The sequence below is a fragment of the Castor canadensis genome, chromosome 10 (assembly GCF_047511655.1).
Source record: "Castor canadensis chromosome 10, mCasCan1.hap1v2, whole genome shotgun sequence".
Lineage (NCBI taxonomy): Eukaryota > Metazoa > Chordata > Mammalia > Rodentia > Castoridae > Castor > Castor canadensis.
The window spans coordinates 145,338,939-145,364,778 of NC_133395.1; the positions used below are offsets into that span (position 1 = coordinate 145,338,939).

General features: G+C 54.4%; 1 protein-coding gene across 15 annotated transcripts in view; it reads right to left on the reverse strand.

Moving 5' to 3' along the window:
• Window positions 1-25,840, reverse strand: part of Iqsec1 (IQ motif and Sec7 domain ArfGEF 1) — a 304,194-nt gene that overhangs the window by 38,386 nt on the left and 239,968 nt on the right. The window contains exon 1 of one of the 15 annotated variants that reach the window (XM_074044553.1): window positions 15,737-16,055. The exons of 13 other annotated variants lie outside the window; for them this stretch is intronic. In XM_074044553.1, coding sequence (XP_073900654.1) covers window positions 15,737-15,801 — 65 coding nt within the window. In that variant the 5' untranslated portion in view covers window positions 15,802-16,055. Of the gene's footprint in view, window positions 1-15,736; window positions 16,058-25,840 lie in introns of those variants that run through there. One more of the 15 variants, XM_074044546.1, reaches the window with a different exon arrangement.

A 25,840-nucleotide genomic window follows, 5' to 3' on the forward strand; every position in this document is an offset into this window, starting at 1 on the left:
CCTCCAGAGCCACCTGCCACTCCCCATCTGTATATCGTCTGTGCATGTGGCCTTCCCACCATAAGGGAAAGGACACCGTCTGAGGGTCTCCAAAGCCTTGGCCTCCAGCAGACAGGAGTGACCAGGGGGTAGAGAGCTGCTCTTTCTCATGGGATGAGCCCATGTTCAAGAGATGGGACCCAGTGCCGGGACAGGCCAGGGTCAGGAGAGCCAGTGAGGGTCTGGGGCTACCCTGGACAGGACACACTCTGTGCTCCAGGGCCTTCGTCCTAGCTTGTGTGCTTCTGAGCTCAGGACTTGAAGCTCTAACTCGCTGAGCATCCCAACACGCCTGCCCAGCACACCTTCCTGTTTTATGCTGGAAGAGGCAGGTGAGGGGCTGGGATGACTATGGATGCCCCAGGGTCTCCTACTGCCCCAGGACTAGGGGCAGATTAAGAACAAAGAACACAATGTGGTATCTCTTCTCCCTGCCCCGCCTTTCTGTCCAGAGAGGGGCTTCCTAGCCAGACACTTGGGCAGGAATTCCAGCTCTACTGCTTACCAGCTGTGTGACCATGGGTGGGAATGCTGGTGCCTCAGTTTCCTTTTCTGTGTGGTGGGGGTAATTAAGAGTAGCTACTTCACAGGACTGTGGCTGGACTTGGCAAAGCTGACACAGCAAAGTCCTCACCAAAAGAGTGTGTTCAGCTCAGAGAAAGAAAACACTTTCTAATGGCTGCCTGGCTGTTCTTTGACGAAGAGGGCTCAACCTACACGTCCCTGCAGCTGAAGGTGGGAAAAGTGGACAGGCCCAGTGCCCATGCTGGGCCACCTGCCTGCACCCACCTGCTGCAGGGTTCTGTCTCCAAGACTGAGGCCTGGGAGTGGGACCCCATGTGAGACCCGTTGCACTGCCTTTCTGGGACTGGAGAACCTGACAAGGGACCCCGAGCCCTGCCCCAGGGCTCAGCCAGCAGACCCCACGTCCTGCTCTAGCTGTGGGTGAGTCAGGATTGGGGGAGGGGGCCTTGGCCTTTCAGCCACGGATGTCTCTAATTATGGCCTGTGAAGTCAGGAATGACTTTTCTCAAGAAAAATGTTAGTCAGAGGAGGCTCCGGGCACCAGCTAGAGGGCATGGTGGAAGCAAGGTCCTGCCGTTGGCCCCAGTGATGGTGCTGTGAACACCCCATGGCACAGAATGGGGAAGCACGTCCCCTAGGGCACACAGCCTGTGAGCGAAGTCAGAACCTCAGTACCAAATCCAATGTCAATGTTATGTAAATGCTTGGGGAAGAATGTTGTTTGGGGAAGAATGACGAGAAAACGAATGTGTATACGTTACATGATGACCCAATTGTTTTTTGAGTATTTTCGATCAGCAGGTGGTTGAATCCACAGCTGTGGAAACCCAGGGATCAGGAGGGCTGACACACGCACACATATGTGCACATAACACACATGTACACACATACACATGTGCACACATGTACACAGATTTGCGTAAGTCCACATATGAGCATACATGCCCCCAGCTGTACACACAAAACACACGTGCACAGGCACACACACACACACACACACATATACACATATGTGCACCGTACACACAGATACGTATGTATCTGACTTACACAGCTGTCTTCTTCACAAACCTGACAGGGATAAGACGCTGGGCTGGGTGTTTACAATACATGGCTTACAACCCAAACACCAACCTAGGAACTGGGAGGGAGTGGAGCCACCACCTCCTGCGGAGGAAGAACTGGGGCTCTGCGAGCTGGTGGCCAGTACAGGGCAGAGCGGGCTGGAACCTTGCCCCAGCAATCTCTCTGCTGCCTGGACACAAGAAAAAGAACATGCAGTTGGCACTCCAGGGGCAGGGTCCTGGGGTTCCTAGCCGCTGTGAAATAAATAATCCCAGCTGCATGTGGCCAGTGTGGCCACATCACGTGGGGAAGCCCTCCTCTTCTGACAGTGGGCTCCAGGCTGGAGGAAGCAGGCAATCTTAAAGGCCTGTCTGTGGTTAAATGTCCACACAGACCTCAGGCCAGGTTGCTGGCATCTGCACTGGCCAGAGTGAAACAGCCTCCTGAAGTGCCTGTGCCCTCACACCTCTGGACCTCCCCCTTCAGGGTTTCTGACTTCAGAAGGCAACACGGCACAGCCAACTCATTCTTAGCCTCATGAGCTCCCTTAAGGGGCTCTGGAGGCTCTCTGCTTCCTGGACCACATTGATTGAGGCCGATGACCCAGGAGAGGAGGGAATGGTATGGCTCTCACTGGGCGAGGTCCTGCGCTCACTTCCAGGTCCAGCCTGGGGGAGGGACAGGACAGACCAAGACAACAGCAGAAGCAGCCACGGTGGGGCGTGGAGGAGGAACAGGGGAAGGTGTCTTTGAGGAATCATGGCTGATGAAAAAGAGGGAGGGCCAGGTGGGTGCTGAGGGTGCCCAAGAAGAGTCGTGGTTCTAAAGCTGGAAGGGACTGGAACACGTGGGGATAGTGACAGGAGAGGGGCCCTGGGAGCAGCTGCCAGAAAGCAGGGGCTCTGGGCGGAGGCTGGCCTCCCAGGTTAAGGCAAGTGAGGATGCCGCTGATGGGAGCCCAAGCTGAGGGCCTGAGGGCAGGGGAGGTGGTCAGCGGGTGGCGCAGTGGGGAGCTAGCCACACCTCCGAGTGTGGACACTCCAGGACTCTCCAGCAGAGCTCCCCACCTCATCGGGATGTGGCCCAGGCCTGGCCTCCCCTGGCTGCCTCATGGCTTCTAACTAAGGACTGAGAGCCAAGCCCCACCATGCTGCCTTGGCCACAGACCTCTGGGCCAAGATAAGGCTGGGCCCAGATCTGCCTTTCAGACAGCAGTATTATCTGTAACTACCCTGCACCCAGACTCCAGAGGTGGCGTTTATATATGTAGAAAATATAGGGCTGTGAACAATGGACCTTTCAAAGCAGGAGGCTATTTTTAGAGCCTTGCTCACGGAGCCACACTCAGCATTCCCCATGTCAGCTGCTGCTGGGAGTCAGACGCGTAGCCGGAGAAGCAGAGCTCGGGAGCAGCAGCCTTCTTGGGCCGTTCGGGCTTAAGAGAAAGATGTCGTTTGGGGGTGCCCTGGGCTAGCGTGGCAGCCAACCAACGTGCCCTACATAGCTCCACTTCCCTCCTGCCTGTGATGTGTTCCCTCTGCCTCAGAGCTCTGGCTTAGAGACCTACAGATGGCTAGGATTGAACCCTGGCTTCTCTGAGCCTCACAGTGGGGCAAGGCTGCCACTCATGACCCTGATTTGACCCCAGCTGCCGTGACAATGCCTGCAAGCCCTGCCATCAGGAGGTGCCTATTTCAGACACTGGGACAGCAGGCCTTAGCCAGAGCATGCTCTCCAGTACACTGCCAGAGGGAAGGAAGAAAGGCCTGTGTCTTACAAACCCATGGCCGTGTGACCAGGCCCTCACCTTGTCCCATTGACAACATGATTTCAAAGACTACCACCTTCCCAGGCAAGAAGGTGTGGCCCCAACCTCCTGCTACACCTTGCTGCCGCTGTCAGCAGGGCCGAGGGGCCTTCCCTGCATTTTCTGCAGGTCATGTGTACTCAGAGCCCCAAGAACCAGTGTGGGCTTCAAAGAACCCAGGAGGCGGGAGGCTCGGGGCATCCCTGAACCCACGACTCCGCCCATCACTGGAAGGAACACAAAGGTCTCACTGTGCATAGGCCCTGTGCACAGTCAGAGCCAAGTGCGGTCTGTGACATGGGTAGGCTGGGGAGCTGGCCCTGTGCATCCCCCCAGCGGCACAGTCCCCATTGTGGGGGAGGGCACCAGGAGGAGGGAAGGAAAAGGGTGTCTGGACCTGCAGCCAGCAACTCCGGACTCCACAGTCCATTACGCCATGTCCTCAGGTTGCTTGAGGGCTCAGCTCAGCGGACTCAAGTTTTCCTCCTCCTTTCTCAAAAGTCCATCTTCCCCACAAGAAAGACAGCTTAGAATGCAACAATATCTGCTTCCTCACATGTGACACCAGCAGGTGCTGCCCAATGGTGATGAGGGACCGGAGCAGTGGTTCCAGCTCTCCTGATCCAGAGCTCAGCAAAGTGACCAGGAGACAAAGCCATACTGCGTACACAAAAGCCAAGGCCACAGTCCAGTGTTCCTCACCCTCCCTCAACTTCTCTACCATTCACAAGCGAAAGAAAGTACCAGCCTCACAGGGGAGGGAGACCTGCAGGGCCACGCAGCTGACCCGGCGCACGTGTGGAAACCTGTGACTCTGTGCTCTGACAGGCTTGGGCCTCTGCTCTGTGGCTGTGTGTGGCGATGTCAGTCCCTGCAGTCTGCAGCCACAGGCTTGCTGTACTCAGAATATTGTCCCCTCCCCCACCAGGCCTCCAGGCACCAAAGAATAGGGCTGAATGCAGCCCCACCCTCCAGGTCTACCGGGCCTGGCTCTGAGGGTACCGTTTCTGCCCAGTGCCCACCCTCCACAATCCTGAGAGGCCTGTGGGCCGGGCTGGGTCCTGGTGGGCCTGAGACAGGCAGTGGGAGCAACATTCTGCATGGACTGGCAAACACCGCGCGTACTCGGACTGCCAGCCAGCTGGCACAGGGAGAAGGAGGCTCTGGGTGGGGGGCCGATGCAAACACCCTGCAATTGAGCCCAGCCAGACTGTCTGGCAAGGCACAGCTCATGGAGCCATCTCTAGCAGTCCTGCAGAAGGCCCCATATCCTGGGGGCCAGAAGACCAGACAGGAGAACAGGTCTACACTGTTAAGGAGAAGCTGGCCCCTTAACAGCAACCCTACAGCCAAACCCAGTGTGGGTAGCCTTTCTAGTGCGCTGGGGAATGCCCTCGATTCTTCCCACTGACACCTGGGCCAGGTGGGCCCCTCCATCCTGGACCTGAGTCTCACCTGCAGCAAAGCTAGCCAGGAGGCCTGAAACTACATGAAATCCACTTTCTTAAACACAGGCTGGCGGCCCTGGCCCTGTGTGGTCTACAAAGCACGTTAACTAGCACAAAGTGGCCACGGTGGCCACACCTACGATTCTAGCTTCGGGAGACTGAGGCATGAGGACCGGGGGCTCCAGGTCAGCCTGGGCCACACAGTGAGACCCTGTATCAAACAACAAAAATAAATAAATACAAAACCAGGAATAAGTCATCTTGACTTATTCTAGAGAATTTATATGAAAATCTGGACTTCTGACTTTCCTTAGAGGAGAAGACCCGAGGGTCTGGCCACCTGGGCCTGAGTCCCACTTGACAGCAGAGACACACAGCAGGCAGTATCACAGATCTACCACTGTCACAGTCCCCAGCAACCCCTATTGCCTGCTCATACCCAGCCCAGTCCTCACCTTACATAACCTTCCTGCCCATGGTGAGATCTGTGTTTGCTGATGGAGCCTGCAAAGGACCAAAATTCAAGGCTCAAAGAGCAGGACTTGGACCCACAGCTTGGGGTCGTTCATTCCCAAGAATCCTAATTTAGAACACCCTGTCCCCAGAGGCAGGGTTCAGGAACTCACAGAGCTCTGCAGAGTTGGTGGGAACACTGAGCCCTTCTGCTCTGCTGAGTCCTCTGTGTTGGATTTTTACAACATTTCACCAAAACAGTCTCACCATGCAGACCACAGCCCACCACCATGTGGTCATGAGAGCCACCAAGCATCAAGGCACAGGCAACTCGTGCCAGAGTTTCCAGGGCCAGGATATAATTCAAAAGCCACTGGATACCTGGTGTTTATTCCAAAACTGGATTCTTGGGGAATGTCCTATGGGTTAAATCCAAGGTCTGTTCATCCCCTAGAGAATGCCCGACTGTGTTGGAAATGACAGCTCCAGAAGCTCCCGTGGCAGAACAGGGGAAGGGCAGGGTCAACTAGGAGCTTCCCCACTTCTGGCAGCCCAGAAAGGTGAGGTCACTTGCTTTGGGACCCTGGGCTGCCATTGTCTCATGTTCTCAACGGCTAGCTCTCCCACCCACTTTCCTCGACAGGGAGTCAAGTGAAGCAGTTTCACCAACTGTAGCTCCCACAGGGGCCACTTCTGTCCTGCCAGAGTTAAGAAGGCAGGCTCGACCCCAGAACTCTGATGGGTTTGCCCAGGCAAGAAAAAGGGATGAGAGGAGAAGCTCTCCCAGGCCAGCACCAAAGCAAGCACACCAGACATGTCTCTGGTGGCCCATAGAGTGCTGTGCTCAGTCCTCAGCTCTGTCCTTCTACTCTGCCTACCTGGTCTAGAGCTATGAAGTTTACAAATCTGCTTCTTTCACCATGACCTCACCCGGGACGGCCTCGCCCTCTTCCCCTCTTTCTCTCTCTTTCACTCACCATTTCCTGTAGCCCGCCCTCCGTCATACCCTCAGCCCAGCTAAGCAGGGCAGCTCTTGTTGGTTTTGACTGCACAAAGATGACCAGAAGCTTCCGATCCTGGGCTCACTCGGAAAGACTTTGCAGAATACACACACACACAGAGCCAAAAATCTTCCCGGCTGAGCCAAATTAAATACAGAGGCCTCTAGTTATTTCCATACGCGCAAAATGGGATTGAATAAAGCAGCTCTCTGTGGCAGACTCCAGCAGACAGGGCTGGGCCGGGCTGGGGCCCAGGGACACCCCGGGAGGCCGGGCGGGAGGCGCAGACTGGGGAGACTGGCCCTGGAGGGTGTGGGCTGCATGCGGGAGAAAGAGGCCTATCGTGCAGGCCTGGCAGCCACACAGCCCACCCTGCCGGCCAGGGGTGCGGCACTCAGAGCCCAGGACAATCTGGCCCCTTTAAAGTGCGCAGCAGAACTGAACAAGAAGTACTGAGAACTGCCACCCACCCATCCCTGCCCCAACACATACAGCACCCCCACAAACAGCATCCCCATCCGGGCAGTCCAACTGTTGCAATTGCTGGCCCTGCAGGGTCACACCATAATCAGCCAGCATCCACAATGTCTGTGCAGGTCACAGCAAACTTCTGAGGTAGGTGCCAGACCATCTGCCCATTTGTGGAGGAAGAAACTGAGGTACTAACAGGTAACATAAGCTACCTAAGCTACGTGCCTCACTGAAGGCCAGGGGGCAGTGACTCCTGAGGTATGGGTCATACCTCAAGGCCTCTCCCTGTTTGCCCACCAGACTCCTCTTGCCCTCGCAGGCCCTGGGGCAGGTGCTGCCCACACCTGCAACACAGCAGCCAGTGGATTCCTACATGTCAGCAATGATCCACGCTCCCACCGGGGTCCCTAGCATGAAGCAGGGCCCAGGAAGGTCTGGAGGAACACACAGAAGTTCAGAGAGGCAATGCTGTCCCTTCAACTCCCCACAGCTGCAATGCTGGCACACAGGGCCCTTTCCTAGTGACTGGGTACCTGGCAGGAAGGCTCTGTGTGATCTTAGGCAAGGAAGGGGAGGGACCTCTCTGTGTCTCTATTTCTCAGCCATAAAATGGGAGCACTGTGTACCTTGCAGGGCAGCCCTGAGGGCCACAGGAAGACACACACAATTCCCAGCCTGGTGCCTGTCACCCCCCAAGTGCTCAGGGAGTCTTCCATTGTTACTACCATCACAGCAAAGTCACCACTTCCCTGTGGTGCAGGGGATGGGAGCCAAGGGGGCTGGGGTTGGTGAGCCCAACAGGGCAGGAAGAAGCCTCAGGGAGCATGCTAGGCACAGAAAGAAACACAGGACCATCTAGTTCAACAGCAGCAGCCATGCCTGAAGGAAAAGGTGAGTACCGACCTGGATGGACATGGTCACGATGGACTGCCAGGCAGAACTGCAGGTGACCTCTGCTTGTTTCTGACTAAACTTGGTTGAGGGTCCCCTTTGTTAGAAGCTAGGGTAGTCACAAGACATTCACAATGATGACAGTCAAAAATGAGTACCATTTACTGAGCACCTACTGTATGCCAGGCTTCAAGCCTGGCACTGTGGGATGGCCAGATCCAGGTGATGTCAGGTGGAGAGTGGTTTGGGCATTCTGAGGGAGGCCCGGGGCAGACGTGGAACAGCAGCAGAATTGGGGAACAGGAGGTAAACCATCTCCTTTGGGACTTGGGCTGGAGGTACCCATGAGGCCCCTAAGGTATTATGGAGTTTGACGCTGACCTAAGGGCCTGGACAGCAGCTGAGTCAGAGACTCCAGAATGGAAGAAACCGCGTGACCATGAGGACTGAGCAGAGGCCAAGGACCCCAGCGCTGAGAGGCAGTAGCTCAAAGCCACGTGAAGGCTAAGCAAGAGGAGGGCTGACATGTTTGGGCAGGGTGGCAGGTACCACAGTCTGACTAACACCTGACAAGGGAAGGGCAAGGGCCATATGCAGGCCCTGTGGAGGTGCACGGCTGACAGCCAGTGTGACCCAATGGAAGAGGCCAGCCCATTTCCAAGGCCTCGCCCTCCAGGGTCCTGGAGTAATGGAGAGGCAAGTCCTGCACCCTGACTGAGAGAAGGTCACAGTCCTGGGTTCCTCCAGACACAGGGCCTCCCGGATGGGTCACATATCACTGGGCTAGGAACTGGCCCAAGCCTGGGGATCCTGGAATTGAGCCAACATAGCCAAGAGCTATTAAGGGGACACCAGGGTCCTGTCCCAGGGACCAACCCTAGTGAGAAGACACCACCAAGGCCAGAAGGAAGCTGACCACAAGATAGGTCCCAGGGTTTTAAATATGCAGGATCTGCTTGAAAATAACCTGGAGGTCATGGGGGTCACTCACTATACCATTCTCTCTACCGCTATAGATGTTTGAAGTTTTCCATGATAAAAAAATTAAAAAACAGCACAAGACATGCTTTCTACGTCAAGGTTCATTATCTTTTGGGGTCACTCCGCCACTTTTCATGAGTGGAAAAGACAACGAAGGCCAAACCCTGCATACTCGAATTATGGCTCTGAGAAAATTCAGGGCCAGAGGGGACAATGAGGTGTGTGTGGCTGTACCCCTTCCCCTTCAGCAAAAGAAAGAGCCATTTCCCCAGTCACCTCCTTCTACCCTCACCACTCAGAGCTGATGCCCTGTGGGGCCACAGGAGGAAATCACAACAGCAGAGAGTGATAACTGAGCTCACGCCAGTTAGCGGGAGCCACAGGAGCAACTGGCATTTATTGAACCCCCACTATGTGCCTGGCACCAATCAAGCCCCTCGCTCCTGTCTCAATGCTGCCAAGGAATCCAGAAGACAGTTCAGAAACCCAGGTGACCTCCTGAGACTGGCAAGTGAGTTTCTGAGATGTGAAGCCACTAGGCAAGTATCCTCTGTCCACTCTGCAAAATGACAGCACAACCCTGCACCCATCCATATGAGGGCACCCAGGGAGCCCAAGGCTGCCTACAGGGTGCACATGGGCCAGGCCTAGGGGGCTCTGTGGTTCCTGCCACTTTTCTGCTGTCCTCCTGGCGATCCTCATCCCGAGAACAAGTGCCCTGTCCTCATGGTGTCAGGATAAGGGAGAAAGGGCCTCTCTGTGCCCAGAAGACCAAGCCAGAGTTCTGCAAAGCTCCAATTCCTTGTGTGCATTTTCCAGCCTCAGTTTCCCTGTCTGCAAAATGGCAATAATGCCAGCTGTTTCACAGGACTCTTGGGAGGTTTCAATACGGTAAGTATGTGTAAAACCCAAAGGTCACCTAAGTGCTACTTACTAACATTTTTATTCTGTAGTCTGTTCCCACCTCAGTCTCAAACCTGAATCAACTTCAGACCTAGCAAAATTAGTTGGGGTTTTGCCCAAACCCAGCAGAACTCTCTTTCCCTTCCTGTGGGCATGTACCGGGCACCTGTAACGTGAGATACCCCACTGTCAGACCGGGTCAGGTCTCTCCAGCTCTGAATGCCATACTCTGTCCACCGCTGTCACCCCTCCCTCACTCCCTGGTGGCTAGGCTGATTGGAAAGGGCAGAGCAGCAGACCTGGGGACCTGAGGCTGCTGGTTCTGAGCTCTGGCCCTTGTTAGATGTCAGAAGCAACCTGGGCAGTAGGTCACTAGTGTGACCAAAGCTTCAGCACAGTGGGGGCCACCAGGTGAGAGCCACAGAGGCCCTACAGTTCTGTTCCATTTGCCATAGGGCTGGGTGCCCTCTACAATGTCCCCAACTCAGGCGGCTCTCCCTCACACATAGCGAAGGCCAAGTGCCCATCCTGTCTAAGGGGTCTTCCTCCTGGTATAGTCACAGGCTCCTTACTTTGCCACTTTTCTAACCCCAAGATAAAGTGATTCCCCTAACAGTCTTCACCAGGCACTTCTTCGCAGCTGTTTGGACAGAGCTACAGGCACACTGAAGCCTGTGGGCTTTGGTTACTTCCCACCCAGTCTGCCATCTGTCACCTGGGCCAGCCCTTGGCCCTGTAACTGCTACGTCCTACCCCCACCCCCACACTGCAGCCCCACTGCCTCCCTCGCTTTTACCCCTGGTCTTGTCTGGCCAGGAAGGTAAGGATCTGCCCCATTTAGGAGCACTGTCCTGAATGGGCAGCATGGTAAGCTCCAGCTGAAGGCAACCTGTCCACTTGAAATGACAGCCAGTGTCACTGTCCATCAGGTGGTTCTCGTGCACTGCTTTACATGGTCCCTCACACAACTCCACAGGTGCCTGCTGTCATCCACATTTCACAATTAGGGAAACTGAGGCAGAGGGCGGCTAAAAGTCCAGCCCAGATCACAGAGACAGTGGAGAGCAGAGCTCAGATTCCAGTTAGGGTCGCAGCTGGTCTGGCTACACAATCTGCCCTTAACCACTTCCTGGTTAAGCACCCTGTCTCTGCAAATGACCACAGGGTCAAAACCTCAGTCCACTGCACAGATGTGAGGCCCAAGGGGGGTGTGGATGGGCCAGAGAGGTGAAAGCCAACAGCTAATCAGGGCCAGCCCTGGCCAGGTTTTCTGGAGGCCTCCTCTTGAGGGAAGAGGTGACTCTTCCAAGCTTAGTTCTAACCATAAAAAGCCAGAATAGATCAGGACAACGGTTACACTAACATCTATTGAGCACTTACCGTGCTATTATAAGACACCGTCTTAAACGCTTTCCGCACATTAACGCATTTAACGCTTACACCACCTAGCCACCCTGCCAGAACAGAAAAGCAAGCACAATTTGCTTCTACATCTAAAACAGGTCTTGGGGAGAATGTGTTCACGCTGCAATACACTCCGACCTGCCTGAGCAGCAGGCAATGTGGGGGAGCCCTTTCCATCTGTGTGCATCAGGCGACCCCGCCCTGCTGGGGACTCTTCCAAACTTTCCAGTTTATTAACGATCCTCTCTCCTCCCATGGGATCAAGTTTGGGGCCCACGCCCATCTGTCCTTTAATGATGTCAAAAGCCTTGGGTTTCCTCACCATGTGGGGGCCCATCAGGTTTGCATTGGTCCTTCGGCGAGTCAGGGAGCAGTCAGCTTCTGTCCCCAAGGTCCTGCTCCACGCAGAGCTAGGGTTGCAGACAGGATGAAAGTATGCTATCCACAAAATGCCACAAGTACTTAGGACAAGGACACGTACCCAGATTCCCCTGCAGAGCCTGGGAAGCAGCTTTCGAGGTCTATGGGGAAAGAAACAAAGAGTTTCTTACCAGGCGAATGGTCATCGACCCGTGTGTAGGCCGGAACACTTGGGAACATTTTGGGAGTCCTGATGCCAGATCCGTTTACAATAGTGATCTATTTCGCCCAAGATAATTTGATCCCAGAGGAAACAGAGCCTGGCTGTGAAGCCAGGCAGCCAGAGTGCAGATCCCAGCTCCAAGCCTCCTTGGTGACCCTGAGCAACAGTCCCCCTCTGCAATACAGGGATAGCAGAAGCCTGTACTCCTAAGATGCTAGAGAATGAAGCACTTCACACACTGAACAGCGGCCATGCTGTTATTACCATTATTACTACTGCACTGACCTTTGAAGAAAGAGGAAAAAACAAGCAGTCACAGTTTCCCACCTCCACAAACAGGGAGGGGACCTTACTATGGTCCCACGCGGAGCCTTAAGTTCAAACTGAACTGTCACCATGTCAGGAAATAAAGTGGAAGGGATGGTTCCTTCCAGGAAGGAACAGGGAAGCCACAGTCAAAGAAAAAGAAGACATAAAAAGGACAAGTCAGAGCAAGTGGACTGAAGGAGAAAGCTTCTGTGACGGCCCTGGAAACCAACCTCAGCCCCGGAAACCAGTGAAAAAGCTAACTGCAAGGAATGGTTTAACCCAGCAGCAGTTTCACAAAAGGGAAAAGGTGGTAATGATGTGGAAGGTGACAACAGCTACCACCCTGGGTTTCTGAATGCATTGGCCACCAAGCAGAGCTGCCCATCCTGCCAGAGAGTTACTTCTGGCCCCAATTCATGAGAAAAGCAAAGCTCAAGAGAGAAGAGGCAACACATCTGACGACACAGAGATGGAAAGAGGTAGAGTCAGGGCTCCACGATGTGCAGTGCCACAGAACTAACCTTGCTTCTACCAGTAGCTCAGGGCCTGGCTCCAAGTAGGTGACCAACAAATGTCTGTTGTGTGAATAAAAGAACACAGGAAAGTGCAAGGCTGGGGGCCCCTTGGGTCACACATCTCTCCAGAGAACAAAGTGCTCCTCTAGGCCCAGGAGAGTTTGGTGCATTTGTTCCCACCTGCACGTGTCCACACATTCATTCATGCCCCTAATCCCGTGGCCAGGCACTGTACTAGGCATGCCACAGGCAAAGGGCTGGGCAGAGCCCTCAGCTTACAAGGGTACAGCATAGTGGCCGGTCCTGGTGGCACCACGCCATATTTTCTACCATAATTGCCATCAATTTTCTCTCTCTAGCAGCTCACGCAGCGGGAGCAGCCAGATCCTCTAAGGCCACACCAATTAATTCTTCAAGAGCCTTTAATGGCCTTTAAACTCATTACGATTTGCTTTTGAGGACCGATGATAAATCACACTCAACAGCCTTGGAGCGTCCTCTCCCCCAGTCCCACAGGGCCCTCTCCCCAGGCCACAGCCGAGTACTGGCCCATGCTGTCGCCTTGCCTCTGTGCTTACTGGGAGGCTAGTCCACACATCGTCATAATTCACAGGAAATTCACAAAAGAAGAAGGAAGAAAACGCAGCGGGTCACTGGCAGTTGGCAAGAAGAGTGCTGACTTGGACAAATGCAGCTTCAGGCTGGAGGCCCTAGGGCTGGTCAGCCTTGCAAGGCCACCCACATTCTTAGAACCTCTCTGTCAAGCAGTATTGTTATTCCCATAATTAAATGGGAAACTGAGGCCCAGATGGCTGGGGTAACTTGTATAAACTGACAAAACTGAGCTGGATTTGAAAAAAATCTCTTTGCCTCCCCAGCCCTTCTTTCCTGCTGCCCCAAGTGCCCTGGATTCAGAGATTCTCCTGGCAACCCATGATTCTGTGCTCTGCAGTATGCAGCCAGATAAAACCTTCCGCATGCATGCATGGCACACAGACACTGAGCCCCTGCAGCCCAGAAACACCCATCTACACAGTCATCATGCTATTCGACTATGCAGCTGTCAGTCCCATCCTCATGTTTGAATCGAGGCTGTGTAAATATTAGCACAACTAGTTCACAGTCCAACTTCCTTGAGCAAAGGCCTGAAATGCTGGTGGGGGCCCCCCGAGACTGACCCTCCATCCCCAAAGCTGGGCCTTATTCCAGGTCCCCTTCAAAGAGTCTAGTAGTTCTGTCCCTGCCTTTCTGTACACATATAGAAAAGAAGAGTAAACAGAGTCCTGAGTTGCTTTGAGGTCCACACACAGTGAAGCTCAGTGTGCTGGATGGAAGGAGCCTATGTATCAACCCAGAGGCCAGCAGGGTGGCAAGACTGGACCAGGAGTGGTTATCTCTGGCCCCTTACAGTCTCCTGGGATCTCTGGAGCCTGGTGGGTCCCATCTGTGATTAGAGATGTGGCCAGCTGGAAAGACTTTGGGTGGGGGATAAACTGGCCCCTAGAAGGTCAGCCTCCAGGCCTAAGGGTGGCAGATTCTCTGCAGCCATCCCCAGGCTTCCTCAGAACAAATGGGCCCCACCTGCTCTGAGGCCGACAGACAAACAGCAGCAGAACCTTAATCTCCAGGACACCTGGCCCTGCTCTGTGACTTGGGGCAGCAGCTGCTCAGCAGCAGCCCAAACCCAACAGGATCCAAGCAGGGCTCCCTGCAGCTGGGAGCCCGCATCAGAGCCATGGAGAGCCAGCCTCCTACTGCTAAGGATGCAGGATGAGAAAGATGCAAAAGAGGCAGCCTGGACATGCCTGCTGCATGGAGACTTGGGAGATCCTCAAAAGAGCAGAAAAACCCCTTATCTCTCTCAGCTCAGAGAGTAAGAGGGTGCAGCCATGACACCCTGACTTGCTCCTTGTGGTCACTATGCTCCCCACTAGACTGCTGGCTACACGAGACAGAGTCTCGTGTCACTACTATGTCCCTGGTCCCAGGGCAGTTACTGGTACAGGAGACACTCTAATAAACTCCAGGGCCTTAATACTGACGAGACAATGCCCAACCTGTTTGCTCCCCTGCAATAAGAGGGTGCTGGTCCCACAAGGATAGGAAAGCAAACACAACACTGGGAGGGACAGCTGATGAACAGTGAGGGTGGTGAGCATGTGTGGGATATGAACAGGACCCCCCCTTACCGACGATGCCCCCAATTCGAGACAGATGGCTCTGCAGCTGTAGCTTGCCTGGCCTTTACCCAGATGCCAGGAGCACCCTCTCCCCACCACTCCCCACGGAGCCCCAGGCTTGGTGGAGGTGGGAAGGGGGAAGACATGCCTGTTCTCCATGCAATGCCAGGCACGCGCCTGCAGAATATCTGAACTGAAAGATCAAATGGCTCCAGGTGGGCTTCCCCCCAAGGGGGCCAGACACAGCCAAGTCTGCCTGTCAACAAACCTCTCAGCCCCACGCTCTGCTCCTCGGAGGGGCCTGCAGACAGCTCGGGGGCAGCTGTGCTGGCGAGCAAGAAAGGAAATCAATATTCCCAGCACACACACACTTACACTCACACACACTCTCTCTCCCCCTCTCCCTCTATAAACACAGGCCGCCACAGGCCCCTGAAACAGAGAGGGGGCCTCCCTGAGCTACCATACTACCCCCAGACCACATCAGGCACAGGCTTCACCCCACACTAAACAACAACCCCCCCGGAGCCTCTCTGGCAGCCCAGCTTATATTTATACTGAGTCAAAAACAGCAGCCACACAGTCCCACTACAGGCACCCAGCTGCCTCCCATGCCAGGTGCATGGGATCTACATGGGCTGTTCACACACCTGGAACACAACTCATGGTCCCTTGCTCAGGGACTTGCTGAAAGACTGGAAACACAAACCCAGATTGGGGGTCTTCAATAAACAGGCCTGCAGGAGGCCTCCATGGCAGCCCGGTTCCAGCAATCAGACACAGCTTAGTGCAGGGAGGCGGCTTCTTTGCCACAAACTTCTGTCCACTTGCTCTCTTGTCCTTCATACCCTTCACCAACTTCCATCCAGTCTTCCACTCTCACAAACTCGCCCCCCAGAGGAACTCCGTAGCTCACGCACTTCTGTCCCCAGGCCCCACTCTTCCTCTCCCTGCACCCCTTGCCCTTTGGAGGTGGCCTTCCTCCTGCACCGGACAGGCGCCCGTCCTGACAGTCACAGCGCTTTGCACGCCCATCTCCGGAGCCCCCCTCTGGCACACTTGCACGCCAGGCGGTCTCCACCAACCCATCACACAGCCGGGCTTCCTCGACACCCCACGGCCGGCGATCCCTCCCGGCCTCCGCCCTGCCCGACCCCTTACCCGCTGTCAAGCTCCAGCTCCAGCAGGGACTGGGTCCTCTCCGAGTTGCAGTGCAGGCACCACATGGCGGCCGCGGCGGGAGCTGACGGGGCCGGCGCCCGGGACCCAGGCCCAGCCGCTCACCGCGGGCTCCCGCCGGCGGCCGCCGGACTCCGGGATCGGCACTCGATCACCCGGAGACGCGACCACCTGCCACGCGACCACGTCGGGTCCCTCTGGCCCAAGGCTCGCAGGTTCCCGCGGCTTCGGGTGCCGGAGTTCCAAGCCCGGATGGACCGAGTCCGCCCCTCCGCCGCCGCCCGCCTGGCGCAGAGCGAGTCCGGCCGGAGGAATGTGGCCCGGGAGGGGGCGGGATCGCGGGCGAGGGGGCGTGGCCAAAGGGGCGGGGCGAGAGGGGGCGGGGCAGAGGCGGAACGGCGCCAGAGAGACGGGGCGGTGCTTCGCCGGGGCCGTGGAGGCGGAGCCGCAGGGGGAGGGGCGGGGCCTCACCTGGGCTGTGGGGCGGAGCCGCAGGGAGAGGGGCGGGGCCTCGCCTGGGCTGTGGGGCGGAGCCGCAGGGAGCGGGGCGGGGCCGAGCGGGGCCTGAGGCTTGTACCGCAGGAACAGGAATCCCGGCAATTGCTCCCCGGTCCCCGCACGCAGGCTGAGAGGAGCACTCTGCACCCCTTCCAATAGCCAAGCCTTCCAACAGCCACGTCTTCCTCATCGAGTAAGCACAGCAAATACAACGGCCAAAACTCCCAATCCGATCTTACTCGGCTGGTTCCTGTCCTGACTTTGGCCACCTGCACCTGTGGTTCTGGGCTTCTGACGCGCCTGCCCCAGAAAAGGGAGTGGATCTCACCCTGAGTCTAGGGCCACGCTTTGCGGGGCAAGATCTGATGGAAAGCGGCTTTTCTCCCCATCGCACGCAGCCTTCCCCACACACAACCGGAGTCGCATTGCTGCCCTGCGCAGGCTGAAAGTGAGAATCTGCATTTGAGAGCTCATTACTGCACTCAGTCTCCAGGCAACACTATGAAGTAGGTGGACTTCTGCCCCGTCTTACTGATGAGAAACTGAGGCTCAGCTTCACTGGGTTAACCCTGAGAGACCTCCTTCACCCTCTCCTGATCTCCCAGGCTCTCATCCCTCCCAGCTGGAAGCTCTCGGGGCTTGTTGTGCTGTTTATACGTTTACTTATTCAATACTGGTCCTGGGGCTCCAAGAAGCCACGCACAGTGCCTGGTACCCACACTTGTGTAATGCCTGTATGTGGTATGGAGACAGTAAGTGGGGACCCACACACCCCATCTGCCAGTGCATCTCCCCCAGGGTCAGACAGCAGCTGGCACGTCTACAGGAGTCAGGAAGGGGCAGAAGCCACTAATGCAGGGGGACAATGAAGGAAGGGGGCTGGTCTGGCTCAGCCTGCAGCACTGTCCAGGCAGTCCCCAAAGGCATGTACAGCATCAGGGTTTCCAGGCTGAGCCGGAATCTGGTGCCCTCTCCCCACACTCTTCCTCTCAGCCTCCCATGGTTCCTCTGCTCTACTACAAATAAGTACATACACAGGCTAGCATGGTGGTACTCTCCTATAATCCCAGTGCCCAGGAGGTGGAGGCAAGATATCCATTCAAGGCCAGCCTGGGCTGCATAGGGAGACCCTGTCTTAAAAGAAACAGACACAGAATGGGAGGAAATACCGGCAAGTTATAGATCTGATGAGAATCTAGAGTCTGTACTATATACAGAACTCTTAGAACTGAACAGTGAAAAGGCCAATTTAAAAAAAGGAACAAAGAATTCTGAATAGACATCTGTCCATGGAAGATACACCAATGGCCAGTAAACACAAAAACTGATGCTCAGCACCACTGGTCATTGGGGAGGTGAGAATCTTACACAGAATGAACCCCCTCCACACTTGAACTTGTCTAGCATGTGCAAATCCCTGGGTTCAATTCCCAGCACTGAAAAAAAAAAAAAGTAAATAAATAGGCTTCAATAAATGACGTCGACAGCCCAGCTGCCAGAGCCCTCAGGATGCAGGCTCGGAAGCCACACAACCTAGATTCTCCAAGAATTCCAGGCACTCCTCCAGGTCCAGGGCCACGCCGCTGGCCAGGTTGGTCTTGGTGACAAAGTTCCAGCTGGGATTTATAAGGGGTTGAGTTTCCCTGTTAGCATGTTTACTACCAGAGGATGGAGTCTGTGGAATCCAAGTGCCTCTGAGTTCTCTTTTTATCTTCCTGCAGTGTGTCTCTTGCTCCTGCTCGGTTAACTGCCTGGCAGAATCATGCCTGGAAGTGATAAGTACCAACCTGGAGAGGCAGAGGAGGTCAATTTCTGTGCTAAAATGTCTAGACTGGGCAGAGTCCTTACAAGTTCCATTTTGGGCAAATTGCTTAGCATTCTGAGCCTCAGTTTCCTCAAAGCGTAGCTCATCAGCCACCTCTACTCCAGCTGACTTTTTAATTATGTTAAGAGGTATTCATCAGCACATACATGGCCCTTGTCTTGTAGGACCTGAATAGGGAGACACTGTTGTGACAAGTGTCCCCTAGTATGGTGGGACCATGGAAGAAGGAGCTTGTAACTCCAGTGATGAGGGGACATTTTTGGGTTGGGTCTTAAGGGATGAGTAGGAGCTTGTGTATGGGGTTGCAGGATGCAAAAAAGAAACAAGTCAGTTATAGAAATGTTTGGTTCTACCATATTGCCCTGAGTTCTAGTTCTGAGTTGCGTGCTTTTTCCCATCTCACTTGCCACAGCCTGACCATGCCCTCTGGCTTCTGAAATTGTCTTGTCTTTCCAAAGCCCCCATGCTGTCCTTGGCCAGACACATGGCACTGTCAGAGTGACGTCCAGCTCCTCTCACAGCTGAGTCACACTGATGGTTACTGAAACACTATTCACAGCGCCAAGCTATGGACACAGCCCAGACGCCCCATGACTGACGAATGGATTAAGAAAATGTGCTTATATACACAATGGAGTCTTAATCAGCCATAAAGAAGAATGAAACCATGTGGTTTGAAGGTACAGGCATGCAACTGGAGGCCATCATCTTAAGTGCAGCTAGTCAGCCTCAGAAAGACAAAGGCCACATGCTCTCTCTCATATGTGGAACATAGGCCCAATACAAACACAAGTGATATTATGAAAATGGGTCACGCTAAGGGGAGGTCACTAACGGGAGATGGAGGATGAAAGAAGGAAGTTAAGAAGGTGAATATGGTTGATGTACTCTCTATACAAGAATGAATATAGAATTTTAAACCTGTCGAAATCCCCATAAGAAGGGGACTATGGTAGAAAGGAGAAAAATAGAGGAGATGAACCAATTCAGGTTATAATACACATATACATGGAAATGTTACAATGAAACTCCCTGTATAACTTATCTTCAACAAATAAAAATGTCTTTTTTCAAAAACAGAGAATGAGAAGGTAAAACAGTTCCTTTCTGGGGGTTGTTACCAGTGGGAGGGGGAGGAGATACAGAAATGGTGAAGGAGGGAGAATGTGGTGGAAATATTACGTAGTCACATATGAAAATGGAAAAATGAGACCTGTTGACACTGTTCCAGAAATGAGGAGAGGGGGATAAAGGAGAGAGATGGAGGGGGTAAATTCTTATACTACTATATCGTAAGAACTTCAGTAAATGCCAAAATGCACCCCCAACCCAGCCCAACAATAATAAAAAAAAAAAACTAAAAATAAATAACTAAGAAAAAAAGCCAGTATAATAAAGAAATTAGTAAGATGTTACTAATTTCCACTAAGATGTGCTGGAGGACAGAAGGGCCTCCAGCATCTTTTAGGATCCCCTAGGAGGCTCTTTTTTTTTTTTTTTTTCTTGTTTTTCAAAACAGGGTCTCTGTATGCAGCCCAGGCTAGCCTGGAACTCACGATCCTGTCTCAGCCTTCCCATGCACCCCAGTTTAGGAGGTTTTTTAAGGCCACCAGAGCTAGTCCTCAAAAATATGAAATTCTAGATGATACTTGAGCCGCCTCTCAGGCCACTCTAGATCCTGGTCTTCGAGCAGGCTGTGTCATGTCGACGGCCACACAGATGGACTCAGGCCTCATCACTGCCCATTTCAAGCTGCCCTCTCTGTGCCCATTAGTCATTACGTTCCTTTTCTCCACACTGCCATGAACCCCAGTGTCACAACCAAACAATGGGCAGTACAAAGCTTTGTAACCATCCCTGAAGTCCAAATCCTCACAGACAGAGAAGCTGAGGCCCCAGAGCTGGTCTTCAGATGTGCCTCAGATTGTGAGCTAGGTACCGGACACACTGACACAACCCTGGCTTCCTGCCACACTGCCCACCAGAACCTCAGCACCAGAGTGGCCTGGCTGGGGACCTGGAGTAGAGTAGACAGCCTGGGACAGGGGGCTTTAAGACCACCACACTAACCCACACGTGTAACAAGACTTGCTGTGACTCCTGGATGCAGTAAGGAAACCAGACAGAGCCAGGCCTGGCGGCAGGCACCTGCCACCCCAGCACTCAGCACTCAGGAGGCTGAGGCAAGAGGATTGCTTGAGTCCAGGAGTTTGGGGTCAGCCTGGACAACACAGCTGACCCTGTCTCAAAATAAAAACAAGAAAGCCTTAAGAGAGCCACAAAACACAAACAGAACACAGAACTCCAGAGTGACAGCTCAGGAACAGGAGGAGAGAAATGTTCCCAGGTAAATACAGAAGGAGGCACTAACTTATTTTCAAACCTCCAACCATTTTTCATAGAAACCACCTGTAAATTAGCACCTTTTGTAATCTGACTAAGCAAAACAAATGGAATGAACTTGGCCTAAGTCACTCTGGGAAGTCCCGGGTTGCCCTGAGGCATGGGGTGGTCTCCCCTCAACTAGACAGCTGCCCTTGACTTTCCTACCTGGCACTGACCTGCTCAGCACTTGCTTGGTTGTAATTCAGCTCCTGCCTCCTTCCAGGTTACTATCCCAACAACAGCCACTCCCAGAACACACCTTGCAGTTCCCCCACCAAATGCCTTTGCTGATGTGTTCCCACTGCCCTGGGGCACCCTCTTCATCTGTTTGATACCCTCCTACACAACCTTCAAAGCCCATCTCAAATACCCCCTCTTCTAGAAGCCTTCTCTCATGTCCCTAGGCAAAGAGAAAACCTATCATCCAGACCACGGGCACTCCAGTCTCAGCCGGAACCATCGCTCTCCATCTGTTCCACCAGTGCTGGTTCCAGACATCCCACTGTCCTGTGTAACTGGCCTGGTTCCAGACACCTGCCCAGCACCAAGGAAATTTGTACCAACTACAACGGTCCTTGAGTTGGCTGAGGCTCAGCCCAAGCAGAGATTAAAATTTCTCTGCCATAACATGGGAGAGGAAGGAGGCTCTATGGCTCAGTGGTGCCTCATGCTGTTCAGATGAGGGACCTGCAGCTGGGGGAACGTCCAGGAATCCTGCAAGGCCTGAGGACTGACTTCCCCTGTGCAGCTCTTTCCACATTGTGACAGGGCCACCGAGAAGGGAAAATGTTGGAGGCTGCTTCCCGTGGTCTTTAAGTGAAGATAAGGTCTAAGGCAGCTGTTAGCAAGCCAACATCTGCCACATGACCATGGCAGCCAGGGGCTGCACAGGGAAGGCCCTTGGGGTGGGGGTTGGGGGGTTGCAGGGGCAGCTGCAGACAGGATGGAGGGCTGGATGTGAGGGGCTGCTGGATGCAGCACAGGCGCACGGTAGACAGGAAACACTCTCCCTACATGAGCAAAGGGTGTCCATCCTCTAGGAAGCCTACCCATCCTAGATCCAGTGCCCACTGCCACCCAGTGGGGTGGGCTGCATAGGCGGAAAGCAGGTGGCAGGTAGCAGACACATGCACAGGGTCCCTCTGAGTCTGGCTGTTCCTGAGGGCAGACCCACCCCAGGTCCTGGAGTCCAGGGGGTGGCCCATGGCTTCTGAAGTGCAACCACTTAGATTCTGTCTGTATTCAAGGCCACATGCCCATCTTCCTGCCTGACCCAAGGGGTATGGCAGCTTCAGGAGGGAACTCAGCCAACTTGCTGTCTCTCTGTGACCAGCTCTTCCCCAACCCCGTCCATCCACCCCACTGCTCTGCTCACTTCCGTTCAAGATGTCCCCTCCACCCCTGCCCCAGCACACAGCCAAACATACCCACATCAGCCCCTCACAATCAGCCCCCTCTCCCATGGTGGGTGGCACAAGGGAGCCCTGGCAGATTCTGGGGAGGAAGGAGAAGACCACAGATGCTGTGCTGTGGCCCCTGGAAGCAGCTCCAGGCTGCTGCTGCTGCAGGTTGTCCCAGAACCCTGAGCTGCCCCTGTGTCCCTGGGTCACCCCCAGTCCTCCACCCCAACAGTCATGGCAGACCTGTGGCTCAGTGCCCTGCACAGATGTCCAGCCCTGGTGGTAGTCTTGGGCAGGTCACCCAGCCTCAGTGCCCTCAGCCTCAAAGGGGAGGCTGATGACATCACCCTCGCAGGGTCAGCGTGAGGTGTGGCAATGACCCCATCACTGCTCAGCCAGCGCTGCCTGAGTCAGCCCCCCAGAGCCTGCAGCACTCCCCTGACACACCGGCACTTCCCACCAACCAAAGCTGGAGAGCAGTCAGTGCCCTTTCCAGCCAGGGCCTGCATCTCCTGCTGGGGCCACTTCTGTTGGGCATCCATCAGCAGTATAACCCAGCTCCAGTATGCAATCTTGGATCTGGGGCAGGAGGCCTGGTCTTTCTGAGCCCCCCTCTCGTCCCCCTGCCCCCCTTCTTGCCTCTGCACCAGGCACTTTACAGCAGTTATGGAACTTAATTCTCAACAACCATCCCATTTACAGATACACTGAGGCACAGAGAGGTGGAATAACCTACTTAAAGCCACACAGCTAGTGCCTGGCTGATCAGGGATTTGAGTTTAAACCATGTACTTAACCATGACGCTAGATAACCCACCAGTCCCTCTCCTCACACCCAAGGTGCGGCTATGGGTGCGGGCTCTGTCCTAAGTGCTTTCCACTTACGCTGCTCAGGGTTTACAACAACCCCAGAAGGTGAGGAAATCACTGTCATTATTATCCTCAGCCACTCATCCAGAGAGAGAGAGCATAGCTCAGAAGGCTTAAGAAATTTAAGGCAAACAGCTAGGAGTGAAGAATTTGAACCTAGGGCTGTGGCTGTTCCAAGTCCACACTTGCAACACTGCTCTATTGAAAAGCTCATGTGACTAACAACAGCCAATAGGCCAGGGCCGACTCGCTCTGTCCCCCGCCCTGTGACTGGCCTGTGCCTCTGTGAGCCTTGTGCACACCTCTTAGCACTCAGCCCTGCCCAGTGCTCTGCCCCTCACCTGTTCCAGACCCACTGCCTTGGCTTTGTTCTCTCCGAGGACCCTGCTTCCCTCTGGCATAGGGGGAAGCCAGGAAGAGCAGGACGGGAATAGTGTGCCAGCCCCACTGAGGCTGCCCCAGAAGTCCAACTGGGCTGCCAGTGGCAACAGCAACCCTTGCCTCTTCCCATCTCTCCCCCAGCTGCCTGCACCTCTCCATTCCTTTCTCAACAGAGTGTCCTGGGGCTGAGTCAAGTCTCTGAGGACCCTGCATGAGCCCCTCAGGGAGCCGGGGCCAGGAATGAATGAAGGCCTGCAGTTCTGAGACACATCCTCAAAGCTGCACATCTGGAAGAGAAAAGCTGCACAAGAAAGACTCCAAGACAGCACCTGCAGGCTCTAGTGGTCCAAGGGACCCTCCCAGACCACCCCAGTCTCACCAGCTAGTAAAGTTAGTCTCAGTCTGTAATTACCTTGCTCGGCCACTTCTTACTGCCTATCACTCCCTCCACCTTGAAGCTCTGTAACTTCACTCATTCACCATGGACCCCCAGTTTCTAGATGGTGCCTGGTCTACAGCGGGTGACCAGCAAATACCTCTGATGGACGAATGAGTTGTATTCGGCCGCATTCATTCTGGCTCAAGAACAACTAGGGGCCTGGGGCCCCTCCCGCCTCCCCTTCCCATCCTGGTTTCCTCAAACCCCATCGCACCCCTCTGTATGCAGCTAATTCTAGAAAGCCAGGCGAAGCCTGTTTTCCCAAAACAGTGTGCTAGGAAGGCCAGTGTTTAAAAGGAACCTGGCAGCTGAAAGTTTTATTTTTTAATTTAAAAATCTTTTGTGGTATTGGGGTTTGAACGCTTGCTAGTCTGGCACTCTACTACCTGAGCTACTCCACAGCCCTTTTTTGTGTTGGGTATTTGTGAGATAGGGTCTCACAAACTCCCCCTGGGCTGGCTTCAAGTCACAATCCTCCTGATCTCTGCCTCCAGAGAAGCAGGTTTGAGCCACTGTTAGTAGTGTCTAGAGTTTTTGCCTGGGTTTGGCTTAGACCTCCTGCATATCTGGGATGACGGAAGCATACAACCATAATACACAGCTTGTTAAGTGAGACAGGGGTTTCACTAACTTTGCCCAGACTAGCCTTGAACCATGATCCATCTCTACTTCCCACATAGCTGGGATTACAGGTGTGAGTCACTGTGCCTAGCAAGGTTTTATAAACAAGGAGTGTCCCTTTGGGAATAAGAAGGGCTGTCATTGACATACGTGTATTTCTTTCCTGTACTTTTACTTAAACTGGGGGGGGCTCCATCTGTATGTTAAAGCAGGTGGGGAAACTGAGGGAATGTAGCAAAATCTACCTAGAAAGCTGCGAGGGCTGGTCTGCACTCTGGGCAGCCGTCAGGGTGTCAGCACGCCTCCTCGTAAGTACTGAGCTCACAGCCACGCAAGAGCGGCCGCCCAGGCCAGGCAGTGCCTGGTTGGCCCCGCGGCCTCTGCTTTAATGAACAGATGCGCTCCTGTTCTGCAAGTGCGTGCTGATCCAGGCTCCCGAGGCTGCCAGACACTCGTGAGTAGGTTAACCTCCCCATGGAAGTCTTCACGGTATCGGTTTAAACACCTTCTCTTGTCCCTGTGCGGGGTAGACTTCGACCAGCATGGCCCCGCTTTGCTGGCCGGGAGGAAACTGAGGCAGGCCATGCAGGAGGTCGATTCGTGACCTGCGTGCATCTGACCTGAGAATGTGTGTTCCGGAATGTGCTGCCAGCTGCCTCCAGGTTACTCCTCCCCGGCGGGGGTCGGACCCCTCCCTCGAGGCTGGGCTGGGGAGGGGAGGAGGCAGCTCACAGATTTCAGTGCCAGCCCACGCCACGAGCTCACATAACCCTGACGGCAGTTCTGCAGTGTGGGGCTTGTTTTCCAGTCTAATCACAGAGGTCCTGCAGCCCAGAAAGGTTGAGCAGTTTGCCCTAAAACGACACCCGCAAGTGATGGAACCATGATTAGAACCCAGAAGGCTGACACTCGCCTGTGTTCTTTCCGCTTTACCAGTGGTTCTCAAAGTGGGGTCCCAGGAACTGCAACAGCGGCCCTGGCTGGGAATGGTTAGAAATTCAGGTTCTCTCCCTCCTGGTGACTTGAGACCCTCTGAGGCTCCCCAAGCCACTGGAATGGGTCCCCATGTAGCCACCTGGCAGGGAGGTGAACACTGCTGACTGGTGGGTGGCCCCTAGGGAAGGCTTGGGAGGGGGTGCTCTGGATTTGAGGCAGGAAGCGAATTCATCGGGAGGCCCAGTAACAGAAGGGCCCTTTAGATATGGGACTGGCAGGAGCCAAGGCACAGAAAGCTTGGGAGCACGGGATGGAGGCTCTGTGTCCCTGCAGAGCCTGCACTGTGACGGGGGAGGACCAGCAGGAGTTGCCCCTGTGGGCCGTGGGCAGGTGGGAGTGCAGGTGGGCTCATCCCCAGGTTGACCCTCTCCATGGCCACAGGGAACCTATGCACAGCTGCTCAGCACCTGTCTTTGTCCCAAACACACCTTACACCTACTCCATGAGTGGAGACCAGCCTCCCTCTGCACAAATTGCATTTTCCTAGGGAAATAAATCAACAAAACCAAAACACTGCAGTAAACGTCTGCTGTCAGCAGGAAGTCTGTGCTGGAGGCCAGCACTGTCCCGTGCAGGCCAGAGATCAGTGAGCACAGCGAATCCTTATTTCAGAAGGCCACCAGTAAAATACAAGCGTGCCCTTCACGCCTGGTAGGGAAGCTGAAGGATGC